Raw genomic sequence first — 18,939 nt, 5'->3', positions numbered from 1 at the left:
TACAGCATGCAGAAAGACACTTTTATCTTCCTCGACCTTACTGAGAAAACCACCGACATTCCACCCGCATCTGTGAACGGCAACGGCAAAGCTGACCTCATGGTTCTGGTAGGGTTATCAGCACACAGACAGGCCAGCTCAGACAATACGTAGACAAAAGAACAACATAAAACATAGATTCGGTCGAACAGACGCACACCAATAAACTCTACATGCACATGCATGTACGTACACATCTACAGTCATTTACCGTAAAGAGTGCTCAGACTGATGTTCATCTTTTCTCTTGTGGCTACACAAAAATCTCCCTCCCCCACACATGCACGTGCACGTGCACGTGTGTGCACACACACACACACACACACACACACACACACACACACACACACACACACACACACATATAGGGCAGTAAGGGATTCACAGAACTGGGTCTTGAAACATGAAAACAAACCCACTCATGCTGAGGAAATTGGTAAAGCCTTGGGGGAGAGAGAGAAAGACAGAGAGAGAGAGGGGAAGAGGGAGAGAGCAGCAAATTCAGTAGGGCAACTCCCTCCTTCTTCTTTTTCAAAAGGCAAAGGACGGACTAAAAGAGTGCACACAGCCAGCTTTAAGCACAGCCTGCCAACAAAGCCAAAGCGATTTAATATCCGGCAGGATCAAGACTTGGGTCAGTTTGCAGCTCATCGTTTACAGTGAGCTGTGACATAGAAGGGGATAGTAAAGAAGATGATTTAAAATCAAGGTAGGTATTTTAGTTGGAAAAGAAAAGTACTACTTTGACAACTCGTAAAAGAAGGCAGAGACACAAACAAACGGACAAATCCAGTCTGAGGTAAGAGTCCATATCTCTTGTGATGCATGTTTTTAGCACTGACACGACATCTGTGGCAGGATTTATGTATCAACGAGGATTAGAAGCTCATGTTTTTGTAGTATAACATCACTTTTCAACTTTTTGTTTGTATCTAAAGACAAATAAAGCCACTTTTTCTTACCCTATGAGAAAGTCCTTACAGTTACTCCCTTGCAGGGAGTGTTTAGTGGCCTGATGTCTTCATACAAAGTGGTGATTTAGTTCTAAACTTAACTGTTTTCCTCATACTCACTGTGTCCCATTACATTTAGGTAACCATGCATGTAGGAGGAAACCAATGGGGACATTTCATCCTGTTTATATTGGCTTTGCCAGTAATATTGGTGGTCCACAGAGTCCAGGCCTGTCGGACTGGGTCAGTTTCAGAGTGTGAGAAAGCCTCTTTTGTCCCCGGCCACAACCTGGCTGGGGAGGGCTTTGATGTGGTGCGGATGCGTCGAACGGGAGCATATGTCATCAATGTCAAAGCTCATCTGGCCGACAACCATACATGTACACTGTGCCCAAACCGCTTCCAACAAGGACAGGTGAAAACTGCTGAACCTGCTGCATGACATTTTCTTTTTTCACACTATCGTCCCTTCGTCTAAACTCAATTCACTTGTTCCATCCAAACCATCTGTTTTTTTTGTACTTACCTCTCCTGTATTATTCCTCATTTCTCTTAACTATTTCTGTGCTGCACCTGCATCCTATTGAACTTCCTGCCTTTCCTCTTGTACTCAGATTCAGAGGCTTCCTGCTGCAGTGCTCGACTGGCGTCCCTTCAGCCGCTGCAGTAAGCAGCTATCTAGTGCCCTCCACCACTCCGTGGAGTCCCTGCTGCGCAGCTCCAGCTCACTGGTTAACAACAACTGGGATTTGGGTTTGAGCCTCGATAATATTGGCAAGGCAGTGTTGGGAGGAAGCCGCTCCGATTTGGCGAAGTTTGCTCGTTCACAGCACAGTGTGGACAAAGCCACTTTTGCCCTTCATGAAATCAGTTGCACCTACTACAGGTAAAGGAGTGTGGCGCTGGTAAAGCTGGGGTGGAATTTCATGTAGCTTGTTGACTAAGAAAGCAATAATGGAATTATGTTGTAGTAGTAAGGTTGAAATACAAAACCAAATGTATGCTGTGACAATGAGATAAATGGCTTGCTATGCAGTACTGCAACATGAAAACAGAAGAAAGTGGTTAAATGTGGACGGGAACAAAATGTGATAGATGACCCAGATAATAGCTGGCCAATGATTCAATGTTCAATGTGTTAAAATGTGAGCCCACAGTGATAGCAGGTGTCTTTGTTACAGAAAAGTCAAGATTAAATTGTCATTGTGTTATGGTTGAGCTCTGCATGCCTTTTGTTTTTGCAGCTACAGGCTGGCTGATCATCCACAGCTGAGTGCAGAGTTCACAAAGCACCTAAAGAGACTCCCACAGACTTTAAATACAAGCCAGGACAGAGCCCTATACAGACGCCTTATAGACACCTATGGAACACACTATATACACCAGGTCAGAGAAACTTTTATCCTGCCTTTTATATGGTAGTTCCTGTGCTGCAAAATTACTTTTTGGTTTTGTCGTTTTTATGCAAGACCGTGGGGAGGGTCACTATTCAGCCTTCTCTGCCTTCCGTCTTTTGTTCCTGTTTGATAGGTCCAGCTTGGTGGTAAGGTGAGACGAATCACTGCCTTCAGGACCTGCCTGGCCACACTCAAGGGCTTCACAGAGTCAGAGATCAAAAATTGCCTGAATGTTGAACTCCGTATGGCTCTGGGTTTCATTCCTGGCAATGCATCATTCTCCAACAAGTGTGACAACCTCCTTAAGGGCAATATGAGCATGGGCTTTTACCAAGGCTTCATGACTCATAAGATTGAGGTCACTGGAGGGGAGAGGTACTTCCCTGACATCCTCTACCAGCAGGACCCACTTGAAGCGTACCACAGTTGGATGAACAGCCTCCATGACAACCCCGATGTCGTCTCTTATGCCATCTTCCCTCTGCATAATTTGGTAGAGGACCCTCAGATCAGTGCTAATCTGAGAAGCACGGTCACGGAGTATATTAAAGAGAACCAGCTGAAGGAAGACCAGTTTGGTTTCAAGAACTGCTCCCCGACTCCCAACCTGGACCATAACTGCTGTCCTTTGAGGGCTGGAAGAGGAACTCTCAGACTGGAAATCCACAGAGCTGCAGGACTGAGGGCAGACACCTTCACCAAAACAGACGCCTATGTGAAGATCTTCTACAACGGGCTTTATGAGGAGACGGAGACGGTGATGGATGACAATGACCCGGTGTGGAACGTCACTTACGGCTTTGGTTCAGTGGAACTGGGTCAAGAGTTGAGGTTTGAAGTCTGGGATAGGGATGTGCTTTATAATGACGTAGCAGGAATATGTGTAGTCGTTCCTGAGAGAGGAACTCATTCTCTAAGCTGCCAGCTGAGAAAAGGAGTTCTCTATTTCACCTACACTATCAAATGTGACGCCCACTTGACAGGGTTCAGGTGTGGACGATACTCCCCCAATGCTGAGTAGTTCATTAGAGTGCAGAAAGTAGGTGTAGATGTTAGGATTTTTTTGACGTATACTGGTCAGGGGAGGTCAGGGAGGTCTCAGCCCGATTGCTGATAGCTTTGTGAACGCACGTAACTCATGGACTGATACAACTACCTTATAAAGCATCTGTTGAGGACTGTGCACCCGACAGTGGTACACGAACCACAGAACAGCAATATATCACCCCTGATGCTCCATTTTCGATTTGATTATTTCCTACTTTCCTGAAATCCTGTTTGTCCCACAGAATTATGACCAATCACAAAAGTGCTAGCAAGAACACAGCGTTAAAGACATATGAGAACTTTGTCTCGATTACCCTGTGAACACCAACAGAACCAAGGTTGAATGTGTCACTGTAACAATATTGTTATATATGCTCCCTGACGAACTTGTCCATCTTTTCTCCCAAATTATTTCTTAACACAAATTAACTAAAATCCGATGAGATTCCATCCTGGGTAGGAAAATATATATATCAACCCTAACCCAAAATGTAAGTTGTTTTCTATGTAGATGTTTCATATTAACCAACATGTGTCAGAATCCTTGAGCATTCATCCTACATTGTAAAATAAAGAAATTTTAATTGGATTGTCTTTTTCGACAAACGCCCCTGAGTTATTTTAAGGCTTGTGTAATGATGTACATTGATAATGAATTGATAATCACTTAGAGATCTTTTATACAACTGTTAAGTAATTTTGGAATAATTTGTGTAAATGATTTGCAAATGTGACCCATTACAAATGTACATAACTATTGATCTTCTTGTTGTCAAACCCAGAATTAGAAAAGCCTGTTGACAGAACATATAAAAGTGTCATAAATTAAAGAAATTAAAAGATTGTCAAATAGCACCTCTTCCTTTTGGATCTCTGCAGGCACCACACAAATGTTTATTCCAATATTTATTATTCAATTTAAACAGGAACCTAAAAAACATACAAAGGACTTCATGAAAGCTTTTACAATTCAGTTAACACTTGTACACTTACAACACATTAGCCACTCATACAGTACATGAATTCAGCAGCTGCTTCCTTAAATCCTCTTCTCTGTCTTGTGTGGCTCACAATGTTTAAAGGAGTAAAAACAGCGAGGGAACTAATTCAGGCACTGTATTTCAAAGACATTCTATTTTATTTATTTACGTTTTGTTTAATTTGATCAAATTTTGAGTATTTGTATGTTGAACACACTGGCTACACCCAAACAACCATGCATTTTCAGTTTATAATAATGCCGATTAAGTCAATCACCCAGCCATTTGTTGAAAACCATCCTTGAATGACGTCAGGATAAGACTAAAACTTCTTGAACACTGACAGAGAGTCCAGATAAATGGCTGACTTTGTGATCAAACTACTTTTAAAAGATGTTTAAACAGAAATGGTAGCAGAGGAATTCAATGCAAACAGCATGTATTTGTATTTGCTGCTCTTTAAAGGGTGCTAATTGGTTGGAGCAGCTACAAAGGTTTGATACAAACAGATGTTTTGTTTTTGTTTTTTGTTTTTTTTAAGTTGCAAAAAACTCAGCTGAGATGCAACACTGACTGGAATGAAAGCTCGTAAAACCTTTCTCCATGGTCCACACCCTTCATGTAAGTGGATTAGAATTTGAAATATCCATCAAAGACTGGCAATGAGCATCATTTTCCTTACCAGAATACAGTGCTTTTGTCAGAATGGAAATAATCTAAAAGTACTTATGTTATATTTACTCAAATACCACATTTGTTCATTAAAAACAAGTTTGATAGTGTGCTGTAAACATGCTGCTTTATCACGTGTTAGCCCTGAACCTCCCAACACAATGCTCTTTCAAGTTTCTACGGCTTCTCACGTAACATGTGGAGTGCATAATATTCAAATGCTTTGTTTAGCCTTTATAAACTGGTCTCGAAGTCAAAGTAAGAGCAAAAACTGTGTAAAAAATAGTTTTAGGCACAGCTACTATTGTACACAGTAAATCAGATTTCTTTTTACCCCATGGCAGTACAGGGTTCGCAGTAGTTATCCAGCATGGACACAAACGTGTGTCTTCAGTCAGAATACTCAAGTTTGCCCAGAATCGAGAGAACGGAAAATGTCTTGGTAAAGTTTCCAGTTTCATGTGTTTGAATATCACAGTCCCAGTGACGCTTTGAGCAATGATGCCATATCTTCAGGTATGGTCCCCTCACCATCTGGAGAACAAATGAGGCTTTATTTTTCATTTCACAAATGCTTCTATGTGAATGGAAACACTGATTGCCCAGATATAGCTAACCAAGTGTTTTCTACCGTCAAGTGTTTATTTATTTATTGTGTGCAGTTTTACCTCACGATGCAATTTGAAGTTTTCCTCCTTATTTTTATTATCTAATATAATTTATCGCTTCCCCCAAAGTATCTTTTACTGTATATCTGAAAGTAAAGCAATGGATTAGGTCAAATCCTAAAAGAAAGACCCCTCCATTCCTCCTCTTCCTGAACTGTGGTGTGTACTCATGTTATTACTGAAAATATTTTAAAACTGTATTCAAACGGGACGCTATAAGGACGTTTCACCAAAATTTTAAAGTTCAGCTGATAGTTTAGCCATTTAGATAATTTTTTTGTTAAACAGTTTTGACTTTTAGATAAACCCTTTCTTTTGCCAACAAATACATGTGTAAGTGTCTGAGAATAACTTAACAGCAGAGAGTAGGAAGACAGTGACAAGTTCAAAATTCTGCCATCCTCTTGCTGTGATGGTGAGGCCTTTATCTGCTAAGTTTACATGCACAAAATATTCTTTTTTGTTTGCCATTTTTGTCCAAAAATGACTGTATTACTACAAGGCTGTTTGCATAGCTAATGAGAACAAACACACCAGTGGGAGATGTTCCAGCAGTAGCCTCCATCTTTCCTTCATTCAGACCAGATATTTGATGCCCAACTTTTGGGGAAGGCCTTAAGCCTTAGCCTTATGCACTGGTGGCTAGTTGTTTTTTGTACAACACGCAGAGCTAGTTGTATAAGCCAACTGTGGTAGTCCCTTAATAAGACACGTATTCCAAATGGACTGCATACAAGCCCAAAGAATATTCCTAAAATCTGACTAATTTCCACATTTCCCATATGTCTTAACTGGAAAATACTAAAAGTGTACATGCACTGACTGATCTGTCAGTTATTTGCAAGAGTCTATTATTGGAAGAGTAACTACATATATTCACTGTGCTATTAACAAAATCAGATAAATAAGAAACATGTATTGCTATACTTTGTGTCTAAATGGCTACAAACACTTTCTAAATAACTCGTCACCGCTTTTTGCTTCATAGTCGTTTTGATAAGTTTTAATTTTATGTAAAGTTTTCTGTCTTTAATGCATTTATTTATTAAGGTAACATGTGAATTCAATCGACTCCTCTTACAGTATGGATGCGTACACATTTCCTTACCCTGTGCAGCGGTGGTCATGTCCTGCTCCAGCTTTAGTTTCTTGTTGCCCAGCTGCAGGATGAGTTCCTCTATGCTGTTTTTACTGATCAGCTTAATCACCCGTACAGTCCTGACACACAGACAGCAAGGGTAATCAGTCTCTGCACTAAATCAACACGTTAAGCGAGCTCTTTACAAGTAGTCCTCATCTGGTAAAACACAAGCTTGATTCTAACCTGGTCTGGCCTACGCGGTGACATCTGTCCTCTGCCTGTTTGTCATTGTAGGGATTGCAGTCGATGTCGTGAAGGATGACGACGTTAGCCGAGGTGAGGTTGATGCCGAGGCCACCGGCGCGCGTTGACAACAGGAACACAAATATGTCAGGGTCTGTGTTGAACTCATCGATCAACACAATCCTGCAGGGCAAAAAAAAAATAAAAAATCCTTGTAGACGTTAGATGTGACTTGAAAAATAAAAACTGCTTCCATATTGTGCAGTTTGACGGCAATTTTCACCCCAACACAACATCTAGAATAATAGATGTACTACACTTTTTGAAACAGGCCACGGTTAACTAATAGAAAATTTAACAACACTGACTTCAGTGTTTGAGTCTGACCTGTCTGCTATGGGTGTGGATCCATCCAGTCTGACGTAACGATGCTTAAGGTTTCTCAGCAGCACTTCCACAATGTCTAACATCATTGTGAACTGACTGAATAATACCACTCGGTCTCCCTGTAGGACGACAAGAGAGTTAGGCCATAGAACTAGATGTATTTCCAGACACAACCACAGAAATGTTTGTTTTTCACGTTTGTATTTACCTTATTTTTAAGTGAGGCCAGCAGCTCTGTGAGGTGAAGGAATTTTCCAGAGTCAAGCAGGAGATCCGTTTCAAGCTGGTGGGAACCGATGGAGGAGTACTGCTGGCACAGACGATGCAGTTCAAAGTCTGACATCACTTCCATGTCCTCCTGAATGAGAGCAGCATCTGCATCGTAGTGCGTTGGCTCCTGAGGAGGCACAAAAATAAATTGTATACAGTGGTAAGAGTTAAATAATTGAATAATTCAGGCTGAATACACAGAAAATGCAGTTTAGTGTCAACATAAAAACGCAAGCGCTAAGATTGCTGAACCTGTGCAGCACAATTTAGAGAGGTTTCTTCAAAAAAAAACAAAAAAACAATTCGGATGCAAATAAATCACAGCAGAAAAGACGAATGAGGGCTTGCCAGGGAGTAGACTGACCTTGAGCATGAGTTTGCTCATGGCTTTGAGCTTTTCTGTGGTGTAGTACTGTCTATGAAGCAGAGGGTGGTTGGCCATCTTCCTCAACTGCATCATCACGTTACACAGCTCACGCTCTGAAGAGGAAATGGTGATGAATTTATTAACCAAACATTTCTGTTGTTCTCACAAAAAAATGCAACGTACAAGTGATCCACTTAAGCGAAGCTTACTCTCGCCATTGGTGGAAGCCTTGAGTTTATTGAAGAGGGTCTTGTAGAGAGCCTGCTGTTTCTCACTCATCGGGCAGAACTCTACCTTCTCTTCTTTTGCTGGCAGCTGCTTGAGGACCTACAAAAGACCATTAGTTTCACTACTTCCACTGTATTTAATGATTAATCCCAAGTTAATCACTGGTAGTGGTACATAAACAAAACAAGAAAATCAACCGTTTCCGCAAGTGTGCTTCAGCAGAATAGTTTAATACTGCATTTCCTCAAATAGGCAGGTAGATAGATATACACCAATCAGACAACATTATGACCACCTTCCTAATATTGTGTAGGTCTCCCTTGTGCCTCCAAAACAGTTATGATTCATCAGAGAATGGACATGGGCCTTCTGAGGGTGTCCTGTGGTGTCTGGCAACAGAATGTTGTTAGTGGGGGCCTTTGGGTCCTATTGGTTGAGGGGAGGGGCCTCTGTGGATTAGGCTCTTTCCAGTGCATCCCACAGATACTTGATCGGTTTGGAATCTAGTGAATTTGGAGGCCAGGTCAACACCTTGTGCTGTTCTTCATGTTTTTTTGAGTTGTTCCTAAAGCGTTTTAGCATGTGTGCCTGTGTCAGGCTGCATCCTGCTGGGGATGGCTGCTGCCATCAAGGAGTATCATTGCTATGAGGTGGGGGTGTCTGGTCTGGTCTAGGTGGGTGCTACATGTCTAAGTAACATCCACATGAATGCCAGGTCCAAACATTTCCCAGCAGAACATCGAATTGTCACAAGATGGTCATTGTTATTAACTTCTCCTGACAGTAGTTTTTATGTTATTTAAGAAGGCTTTTATACTTTTGGGATTCAAATTAATGAATACGTTTATTGTTATTGCAGGTCAGCATACAATCAAAGTTCTCACTTCTGTAATATTCACACACCAGTGCCACACAAGTATCCCTCATGAACTCACCTCATTCTTGAGTCTTCGCAGGATAAAAGGTTTCATGATGAGTTTGGCCTGAGAAATACGATTCCTCTCAAAACGGCTCTGTTCCTCATGGGATTTCTGACACATAACAGAACATTAAACACTTTGGTTAGATGATAGGAAAAAAATAAAGAGCTAGATTTACACCATCATTTATGTAAATATGATGTTGGTATAGCTTTTATTTGATCTCTCCAACAGAACTGAACCAGGTATTTCTTTCTAAATATAAAATACCTAAAGTATTATTTACTCTGTGAAACACCAATAGTGTTTTTGCATACGGAGCAACTATTCTAATTTATGTTTTCATATCAGAATATCTTTTCTCAACATCAAAAACAAACAGTTTTGTATTTTCAGGTTATTTCCATGCAGTTATTTGGTGCCAGCCAGTTCAAAAGACATACCTAGCATCTCTCAAAAACGTACATGACACACATTCTCACCATGGAAAACATTTTGGAGAGCTGTGTAGTGGAGCTGGAGAACATAGAAGGCATGATGAAGTTCAGGAGGGACATCAGCTCTAAGAGGTTGTTCTGTAATGGAGTTCCTGTCAGCAGCAAGCGGTGCTCCGCCTGCAGGGAAATGAAGACAGAGCAACTGGTGAGACACAGGAATTGTGATAAAAGATACACGAAGGACTAAAGAAATGAAGATCAACTAACGTTAATGGCCATAAGGTGGTGGTAGCGCAGGGTGTTCATGTTCTTCAGCATGTGGCCTTCATCAAATATAGCATACTTAAGACGCAGCTTACGAAAAAGGCTGCGGTCACTTTCGTTTCCTATGGCCAAGTTGTACCTGCAAACAGCAAATTAGACACAAGCAAAGGTAAGAGTGAAACATCGCTTTAGGTTCTTCTTAAAGCCCATGGTTGAAGGGGTCCGTGGTTGGAAGCTTACGTGGTCACAATGACGCTGAACTCAACATCTTGATTTAGGATGTCATGTTTGAGGTAGCGACGATCTTCCACAGATCCTGTAAAGAACACGGAGCAGACACTCTGCTTTTGTTTCAAACTGTGAGAAAATGTGTGTGTTCTACATATTCACAGTTCATTAGCACAGTGACTGACAATAAGGCAATGCACGATGATTCTCAAGCAATAAAATGAACACAGTTTCAGTTATGTAGCACAATGTTAACCTACTATTATAGGTTATGGTTCAGGTTCTATTTGTACCTTACTGCAACATTCATCACCAACACAGTGATGGTGGTCATGGACTAAGCATATCATTAGATCCTTTTTGTGCAAACACTCAGTAAAAATGTAATGTTAACGATGAATCAAGTGTCTCACCATAATAGACTAGAACTTTGAGGTCTGGGCACCACAGCTTCAGCTCTCTGACCCAATTATCTACAAGACAAAGAGAAGGAAAATGGCATAAATCTCTAAGGAGACAATCAAAAGAAAAAACAGACGACATTTAAGAAACAGATTTAAATACTGCAGCCTGTACAAACAACAGGGCAGTTCCAGAAACTAAACTAGTAATTTACTCACCCCCCCAACACATAAAATGTTGTATGTAAAACAATATATGCCATTATATTAATTATCTACAGTGATTGTATGCTGTTAGATTACAGAGAATGAAACAAAGACACATAGTGTGTGATTTATTACCCAGTGTAGAAGAAGGCACAGTGATGAGGTGAGGACCTTCTATTCCATTCTGATATAACTGGGCTAAAAATGATATAGCCTGAATAGTTTTCCCCAAACCCTGGAGAGAAGGAATGAGCGAGGGAGGGTGAAAGATACCGTTAGATATGAAACACAAAGATAAATCAACAAAGAAAGCTAGGTCGACGGAAATAATAATAATCAAAAACTTTGAACATATGTGTTTCCGTTCACATACTGAATAGGTTGATAGACTGCAGTTTTACTATACAAATCTCACTCTCACTGAACATATCAGGATTCAACATTAAATCTTCTGCTGCTTTGTATCTCTCCTCCCTACTTTTTCTGTTTATTCGCCTGCAGGACGGCCTCATATTCACACAAAGAACACCTCACCCTCGACCCATGTCAAACCCCACCAGGCCGGTTGCCTTACCATTTCATCAGCAAGGATACCACTCAGTTTGTGTTCATGCAGAAGCAACAGCCACTTGAGACCAATCAGCTGATAGGGCTTCAGCTGGAGCCTGTAAGACAATTAATGACAGACTTATGTTTAGAAAGCAGACATTACACCTCTAAGAAGTCCTAATGCATAATTTTTGGAAACTATTACCCACGTAACAGCAGTCAAAGAACATGTTTTGTATTAATAAAGATTAAGGTGTTTAAGAGTAACAAGAGTAACAAAGTGCCTTAGTCTTCTGGTGCCATAACATTTCGACTGATATCTCTTCTTAAGCTTGGCATGTTTGTGTTCTTGGCCCGTATTTGTGATGTCAATTTTTCCTGTTAAGATGTGGGAAAAGCCTATATACAGTATTTATAATATAAAAGTACTTTAAAAGTCCATTGAAAAGTTCTATTAACTGGTAATAAATGCTTAAAATTGTATCTACACACCGTCCCTGACTGCAAGATACACAATCTATGACCTGAAATTAAACAATCATGTTTCATTTTACAGAACTTACTACTGGATATAAGATATGTCTGTACATAGTACAGAAGCAAGATGACACCTAACACCAGCCACTAATTACCCAACGGATGGCACTGAGCAAGTTTACTTTGAATAAATGCACTTTTCTGTAACCACTGTCCGTTATGTGAATTTTTACTCACTGGCTGTTGAGTACACTGGGCTGTTTCATGGACCCTGTGCCTTTCTCCATCACCTCAGTGACCTGTTTGAACATTTTTGAAGAAATGGTCTCACATTTGGTCATGAGCCCCAGGACAACTTTCCGTTCTTTGAGGACGACTTTGCAGCCCAGCAGCAAGCTGTCTGAAAGTCCATTGTCCTTATGGAAGACTTCAATCTGAAGAAGAACAAACATTAAGTTACAACTCACGCAGTAAAGCAAGGGTGTAGACAGTGCGCATTACTTATCTATTGTGTTTCTGACATGACATTAGATATCACATTGGGACAAAAATGTTAAATGTTTAAAATATGTATTTTGAGCGTGTGATTCGTCTTTACATACACGTCTTAGAATGAAACCAGTGGTACGTGAGGTGCATACTATTTTTGAGGAAATGTGCAAGCAAATTAAAACATAAATGTCCCACAATGCAATGCAACAGACACGAGGTTGCCGACTTTTAAGACTCCATGCTTAGCTTAGCAAAAGTCCAAAAAGTTACATACAGTACCACTGTTTATTCAAAAGTATGTTGAACAATACTGCACATATTGAACATGTAGTGCATGGAATAACTTGTCTCAGTATAGCGCTGTCTCTCTTTCCAGGTGTTCAACAGGATGTTTTAAGACTATAAATGAGTACATAACCTTTCTCACTTAATCTACGCATGTTTTCTCACCAGGCTTTCCCAGTTATTGAAGGGCCGTAGTTCCACAATCTTCTGTGCCTTTTTAACAGAGCACCCAGCAATCAGTGACAGCTCATCTATCGTTGCTTCCTGGAAGAATTTGAGCATCTCCTTCTTCAGGTCCGTCATGCCGGCTTTAAGGTCCAGCTCTTCATCCGAGTCCTCAAACTCCGTGCTTACTGTGTCTTCCTCGTCGTCATTTTCCCCCTCCGAACTGACGCGTTCATCTGAGGCGCGCGCCTTCCTCTTTCTCTCCGCTGCCTGCTTCTTGGCTATGCTGGTCACACTGGCAAACCTGGACAGTGTCTGGGCGGCAGCGGTGGAAGAGGACGCCTTCAGGGACGAAGAGGTAGATGCCTTGTGCGCGGAGGAGGATGAAGACGGCGAATCAGAAGTTCTTTTAATCCACGAAGACAGAGTGGAAGTGCTGCTTTTGTTGTTTGAACGTTTTCTGTCTTCAGCACTTGACTCGTCTTCACTGTCCTTTGTATCGTCTGAATCTTCAGTACTCTCCTGTTCCGTTTCACTGATGACTATTTTGTCCTCAGAGTCCTTATGATTTCTCACGTGTTTAGCATCTTTATTATGCTTGTGGCTTCTAAACTCTTTGTGGTTCCTGCTTGACTTGTCTTTGCTCTTGGATTTACTGATTTTCTTTTCTTCTGATTCAGGTGAGCTGAAACTGGTATTATCTGACCACAGTAAAAAAAAAACAAGTCTGTATTAGAATCAGTCAATGAGTTGAATGCAATTTAGTTAAAGATTTAATAATACTGGATGCGGCGTCGATAAGATATTACTGGGTGCAACGGAAAACTTAAAGGGCATTTTGCTGCTTGTGCTACAGTGACAAAGTTGCAAAGAAAAAGATACAAGACATTGAAACTATATCCTCAAGTGTTTCTTAATCAAAATCTTAATAGCCATAATTTTATTTTCCTGTCAGCACCCAAGGGTTTAACTGTTTTCACTGTATGTTTAATAAACAGACTAACAAGCTGGCAGCCAAATCGTTGTCCCTCAATAAATACCAAGATTTTTACAAACTAATAATGGGTCATGTGCATTGGATCACATGACAAACCAGCATTAACTTCACAGGGGCAGTGTAGCAGCTTATGTGTTATACAGTTGCCATTCTATGGTGGTAGCCAGACTAGATATATTGCAAGAGATATTAGCTTGTTGACGAGTTGCAACCTTGACTGTGTCCCTTTTGCTACAGTTACTACTTTTAGACCAACAGTCGGTTCCACTGGATTTACTTAGTATTTGTCATGTTCCAAGTGTTACTGGACACCCTGCAGCCAATAAGAATCGAATAATTAGCCAAACCATGATATAAATGTCATAAGTGAAAAGATGCTGTTGAAAGCTGTTGTGTTTGCACCTGGATCTGAGAACATCTGTAGAACCTGCAGCGCATCTTCAGCATTCCAGTCGTGTTCCTGCAGCACCATCCGCAGCTCCTGCACCAAACAGACAGCAGATCAGCACTACAACACAAGATCTTTTTTTTTTTTTTTTTTCCAGAAGGAGACGTACAATCAGCCAACCTTTTTTTTTTTTCTCAATACAAATGGACGTATCACAAAATCTTTACAATCTGGGAACCTATCAGCTACTGTCTGACCACCTAACTTCTGTGAGGCTCTACAATGGGATCGTACCTAGTTCACACTTTCTTAATAGTTCTTGCACAAGGCATTAGCCTTACAGACGTGACATGTTAGCTTGCTTGCCAACAACACCTCAGTCTTAGCATGTATGTCTTCATGTGTTAGAGACTGGGTGCTTCTTCACCTCTTTGTCCTGGTCAGGAAACTTTTTTTGGAGTCTTCTGACCATGGCTTCCTGCTTCTCCCAGCTGGGTTCTTTCGCTGTATTTTCTTCTTCATCAGAGGCCTTTCAGTTGAAACATGAAAAAAAGGTAAATGCCTGTTTGTACCAACCAATGTACCAACTATTAGTGGCACTAAAATAATGGATCAGAATAACATATAATGTTTTTATAAACTATGAATGCAGTCTTGGTAATCTTACAACTGTTGGTCTCCTCTTCTTGCTCGCCTGACTCTCACCACTGTCCTGAGAACTGCTGGGTTCGTCCTGTTTTCTCTTCCTGCCTTGATTTGGTGCTGTTCTCAAATCAAGCCAACAGGTTGATAAAAGCAGCCAAGGGAAAACATACAATTCTTCAGATTGTGTATTTACTGTAATATTTTACAATTCTTTTTTTACACTTGCATACATGGATCAGCAATTGAGTCTTGTAATATAGCCGTTTTGTTTTGTTCTTGGGAAGCTAATTTGACTATAAAGTGAAACTTCCTCATGCTAGAAAGTCTCACAGGTAACAAGTAATAACATAGCCATTACATGTCAATGATAGAGGAATTTACCTTCTTTATCACCAAATCTCAAAAGGCAGGCAGCTACAGCCCCATCCAATGTGGCTGTGCTGCCAATCACCTGAAAAGGAAACACAATATGGCGCTTTGAACAAGGCACAATTAGATGCAAAACTGGATTCTGTCTAAGGAACAATCTCTATTGCAGCCATTATCTTTAGTCTAAGGGTGTAAATCACCAGGGGCACCAGGATATGATCACTGCGTTAAAGCCATTTTGATATTATGATATATTATATACTGAAATTTTAAACACTCTTGATATTCAAACTTGCCATTTATAACGTTTATTTTTAACTGCACAATACGTCCCCAAAGGAAAATTTTGTCAGCGTCTGTTCAGTCAAGCAGATGGACTGACCAAACACACTGAGCATTAACTCTGAACACTTACTCTAAAGAAATACTTGGCATCTGTGCAGCAATGAAATATTGATGCCCAATATACTGCAATACTTAGCTGCATCGTATCTTTCTCCCACTTCGACTAGACTCACCTCCAAAATCTCCTTCCTCGACAAATGAGGCAAAACCTCCAGTATTTTGTTAATTTTCTCATCCAGTTCGTTGTCCTCATCATCTGTGTAATCCGAAGCCTTCCCTACAGGAGTCCTATAGAGGGTAAAAATAAGAATCTGTAAAACAGTATGATTAAGCAGGAAAGTGGAAATGTTGTTAGTTCAGTTAAAACTTACTTGGATTTACTGGTTAATGATATTTTGGTCTTTGGTTCAGAGAGGCCCTCATCCTCTTCTAAGTCAATGGTCAGGACTTCGTCAAAAACCACTCCTCGGGCATGGGACTTTGGTGGAGCTTTGACAGATTTCATCTGAGCTATAAAACATAATGGTAAAAACATGTCGGGCGGTGCACTTCTGTAAGTTATACATGACACAGGATCATCACACAAAAATTTTCTGCTCTTGGCTCTTGCTTAAAATCCCCTGCTTGATTGTGTTGCAAGCTAACATTTCTAAAAGCAAGAATTGCATATTTTAATGCCGAGATTATTTCTGTGGTGTACAGAGAGACAGCCCGAATAGTTTTATTACAAAGCAGATACAGGAGAAGGGAATCCAGTGGAGAGAGGTCGAGGCTGCAGCTGCATCAGTCTTGCAAGGAGGATCCCAAACCTTAGCTGCCGAGAGCAAACATGCACTGATGGTGCCGCAGCTGAAATGACTCTCTGACACCAGCAGAAACTGAATCATTCTGTTGCTATGAATTTCGGTGCAGGCTGTTTCTGTTTGACGCTGTTCCTGGCGCCAACCCAGAGGGAGCCCATGCAATGAGTCATGGTAACACGTAGGCACAAGAATAGCCGCTGTGAGATCAGTACCACTCCGCTTCCTCTGTCAAATAAAACGGTACGCACTGGGGAATGCATTGGTTCAACTACCATCAACAATGGTTGGATATCTACAGAATGCATAATGTAATTCTTCATACTGCAAGTGGGCCGTTAATAGCAAGGAGAGGACGCCTGAGAACAACGGCCACGTCTTCATATGTTATCGAAAACCAAAGTAATGAATCAGTGTGTTTGAACTATGTCACAATTTTGCTGATAATCAATCAAACCATCTGCACAGACATCTGGGTGAAATTAAATATGGAGGATTTACAGTGTAAGCGACCCAGGCCAGAAACTGGGGTGGCTCTAAGTACTTATAACTAGAGATGGCATGTCAGACCTCCTCATAATATTGAATGTAAGCTTTGTCTGGTCTTAGAAGATAAAAGATGGAGTGACATTATCCCAAAGCCACAATATCCATTTGTGAAGGAGAAGCAGAGTCAGAGTTGCCCAACGTATTAAAAAGCATCATAAGTAATACTAACAATGCGAAGAGGTCTATTTCAGTACAGCTGTGTAGTCTGTCTGAGCTGCAAACGAGACAAGCGAGAGCATGTTTAACACATCTGGCTATCAACAATGAAAGCTAGCTTTGACATGTAGCTGCTAGTTACCTGGCTTATTCTCCTTTTCAGACTCTGGGCTTTTAGAGCCGCTGTCCTGGTCTTTGTCTGTCGTCGTCGTCTTCTTCTCGAAACGAAAACGGTCTAAATTAAACAAGCTCATTTTAAAACGCGTCTCCTCCGTGACGGGCAGCGACAGCCCTTTGTCTCTTCCTAGTCAGCGGTGTTTTCTCTGTCCACTCGCATGAAGCACAATGTGACAACCCAGCTAACTAGCGTCAGATGTTAGCATAGCGCACAGGGCAGCAAAGGCCGCGGATTTAAAGCTATGTCACTGCTCCGTTTTTAGCCGTACTCGTTCAAAGTGGACTGCTCTTTGACATACAGGTTTAACAAGAAAAACAGCAGCTCAAAGTCAAATGATGTTCGGTTGTATCCCTAATACTACAGAGCCGGTTTCCCGCGAACTCCAGCGGCCCTACAGGATGCTGTGCCGAAATCGCTCATTGGTTAGAAGAAGAAGTGGGCGGGGACTCACCCGGAAGTCAAGATAGTGACTTCACTGTGGTATACTTCCGTGTTTGCTCCAAAGCTGTTTTAAAAGCTGAACTGTAAACAACAATCACATTCCTTACACTATCCCAGTGATTGGCTTGGTTTAATCTAACAGTAGTCTAATGTATGATGTGTTGCTGTGTCATTTTAGACGCACACACCCTCTTTTTTTGTGGTATTCTGTAACTAGGAAGAAGAATGGGAGGTGAATTATCTTAACCGCAATCTCTGCATCGCTTATGAAACTTGTAATGTCGTGATGTAAGATAATAGTTAGTAACTAGTTCTTGTGGTAAGACTACGATGTAACCACCTTATTTGAATACATGGATCATTAACTGTAAGTTTGCATAAGTTTCTGAAATCCAAAGTGTGGTTTTTAAAAGAGTATGACACGCCCACAGTTTCTCGTCTAAGTTGCAAACACATAACTAGAGATGATGGCTTGTTATGCAGTTTACATATAGGCCTACTGCAGTGTGTTGTGTGCATAAAATGTTAGGAGAAACATTGTGCACAGGGCTCCTAAAGCCAATGCACCTTCTCAAATGCCTGTACCAGCAGAGGAAAGCATTTTGGGTAAAATATGGGTGAACCAGGTGGTAATGTGCAACCGACAAGTGCAACACAACAACAGGAATATTGATTCATGGTTGTATTATGAAAACAGGTCTGATAGTATTCTTGGAGGTGGTGGCTAGTGTCATCAGGGAACAGAAGTCAGTTGTAATCAAGGTTAGTCTTGGGATGCAGTGGAAATCATAAGTGGTCATAGTGTAAATGAATATAAATATGAAGCATAATCTTATCATTGGCCAGGTTTGATCCACAGGCGTGTAGTGTGCAACCCACTGGTGCCACACTGTAGGTTTTGTTTAAGTTTTGGTCCAGCACATTGAAGGAAGGAGCGATTTTATGTCATTTTTTAAAACAGTGCTCATAACTTTATTGCTCCAGTCCCACCTGGAGGACTGGTGCCGGGAGAACCACCTCCTGCTGAACGTCAGCAAAACAAAGGAACTGATTGTGGACTTCAGCAGGAAACAGCAGAGGGTCTTCCATCCACTCATTATCTGTGGCTCTGAGGTGGAAAGAGTGGACACTTTCAGATACCTGGGAGTGACCATCTCACAGGACCTGTCATGGACTCACCATCTGAACACCATCGTGAAGAAGGCCAGACAGCGTCTCTACCTCCTCAGACGTCTCAGAGACTTTAAGCTCCCTCTCAAGGTGCTCAGAAACTTTTACACCTGCACCATCGAGAGCATCTTGTGTGGGAGCATC

At 41.2% G+C, this 18,939-nt stretch overlaps 2 protein-coding genes across 2 annotated transcripts; one reads left to right on the top strand and one right to left on the bottom strand.

Annotated features, from left to right (window-relative positions):
• The first annotated feature begins 415 nt into the window (after positions 1–415).
• On the top strand, positions 416–4,270 carry prf1.5 (perforin 1.5). The gene is made up of 5 exons (XM_084551271.1): positions 416–838; positions 1,132–1,407; positions 1,607–1,878; positions 2,237–2,378; positions 2,523–4,270. Exons 2-5 carry the CDS (start codon positions 1,138–1,140, stop codon positions 3,408–3,410), a joined length of 1,572 nt encoding a protein of 523 aa, XP_084407397.1. The 5' UTR covers positions 416–838; positions 1,132–1,137; the 3' UTR covers positions 3,411–4,270.
• Positions 4,271–4,341: 71 nt separating this feature from the next.
• On the bottom strand, positions 4,342–17,708 carry smarcad1a (SNF2 related chromatin remodeling ATPase with DExD box 1a). The gene is made up of 23 exons (XM_084552066.1): positions 17,149–17,708; positions 15,873–16,011; positions 15,675–15,789; positions 15,169–15,238; positions 14,810–14,904; positions 14,570–14,671; positions 14,157–14,235; positions 12,758–13,458; positions 12,053–12,249; positions 11,364–11,454; positions 10,925–11,024; positions 10,595–10,654; positions 10,194–10,269; positions 9,957–10,092; positions 9,735–9,866; positions 9,268–9,363; positions 8,314–8,431; positions 8,102–8,217; positions 7,676–7,864; positions 7,468–7,586; positions 7,081–7,263; positions 6,865–6,974; positions 4,342–5,622 (listed from the first exon to the last, which is right to left on the bottom strand). The coding sequence occupies exons 1-23, from the start codon at positions 17,258–17,260 to the stop codon at positions 5,561–5,563; spliced, it is 3,198 nt and encodes a 1,065-aa protein (XP_084408192.1). The 5' UTR covers positions 17,261–17,708; the 3' UTR covers positions 4,342–5,560.
• Between the last annotated feature and the right edge of the window lie 1,231 nt (positions 17,709–18,939).

The sequence above is a fragment of the Chelon labrosus genome (assembly GCF_963514085.1).
Source record: "Chelon labrosus genome assembly, chromosome: 9".
In the NCBI taxonomy this organism is placed as follows: Eukaryota; Metazoa; Chordata; class Actinopteri; order Mugiliformes; family Mugilidae; genus Chelon; species Chelon labrosus.
This window is presented reverse-complemented; position numbering and strand designations above follow the sequence as displayed.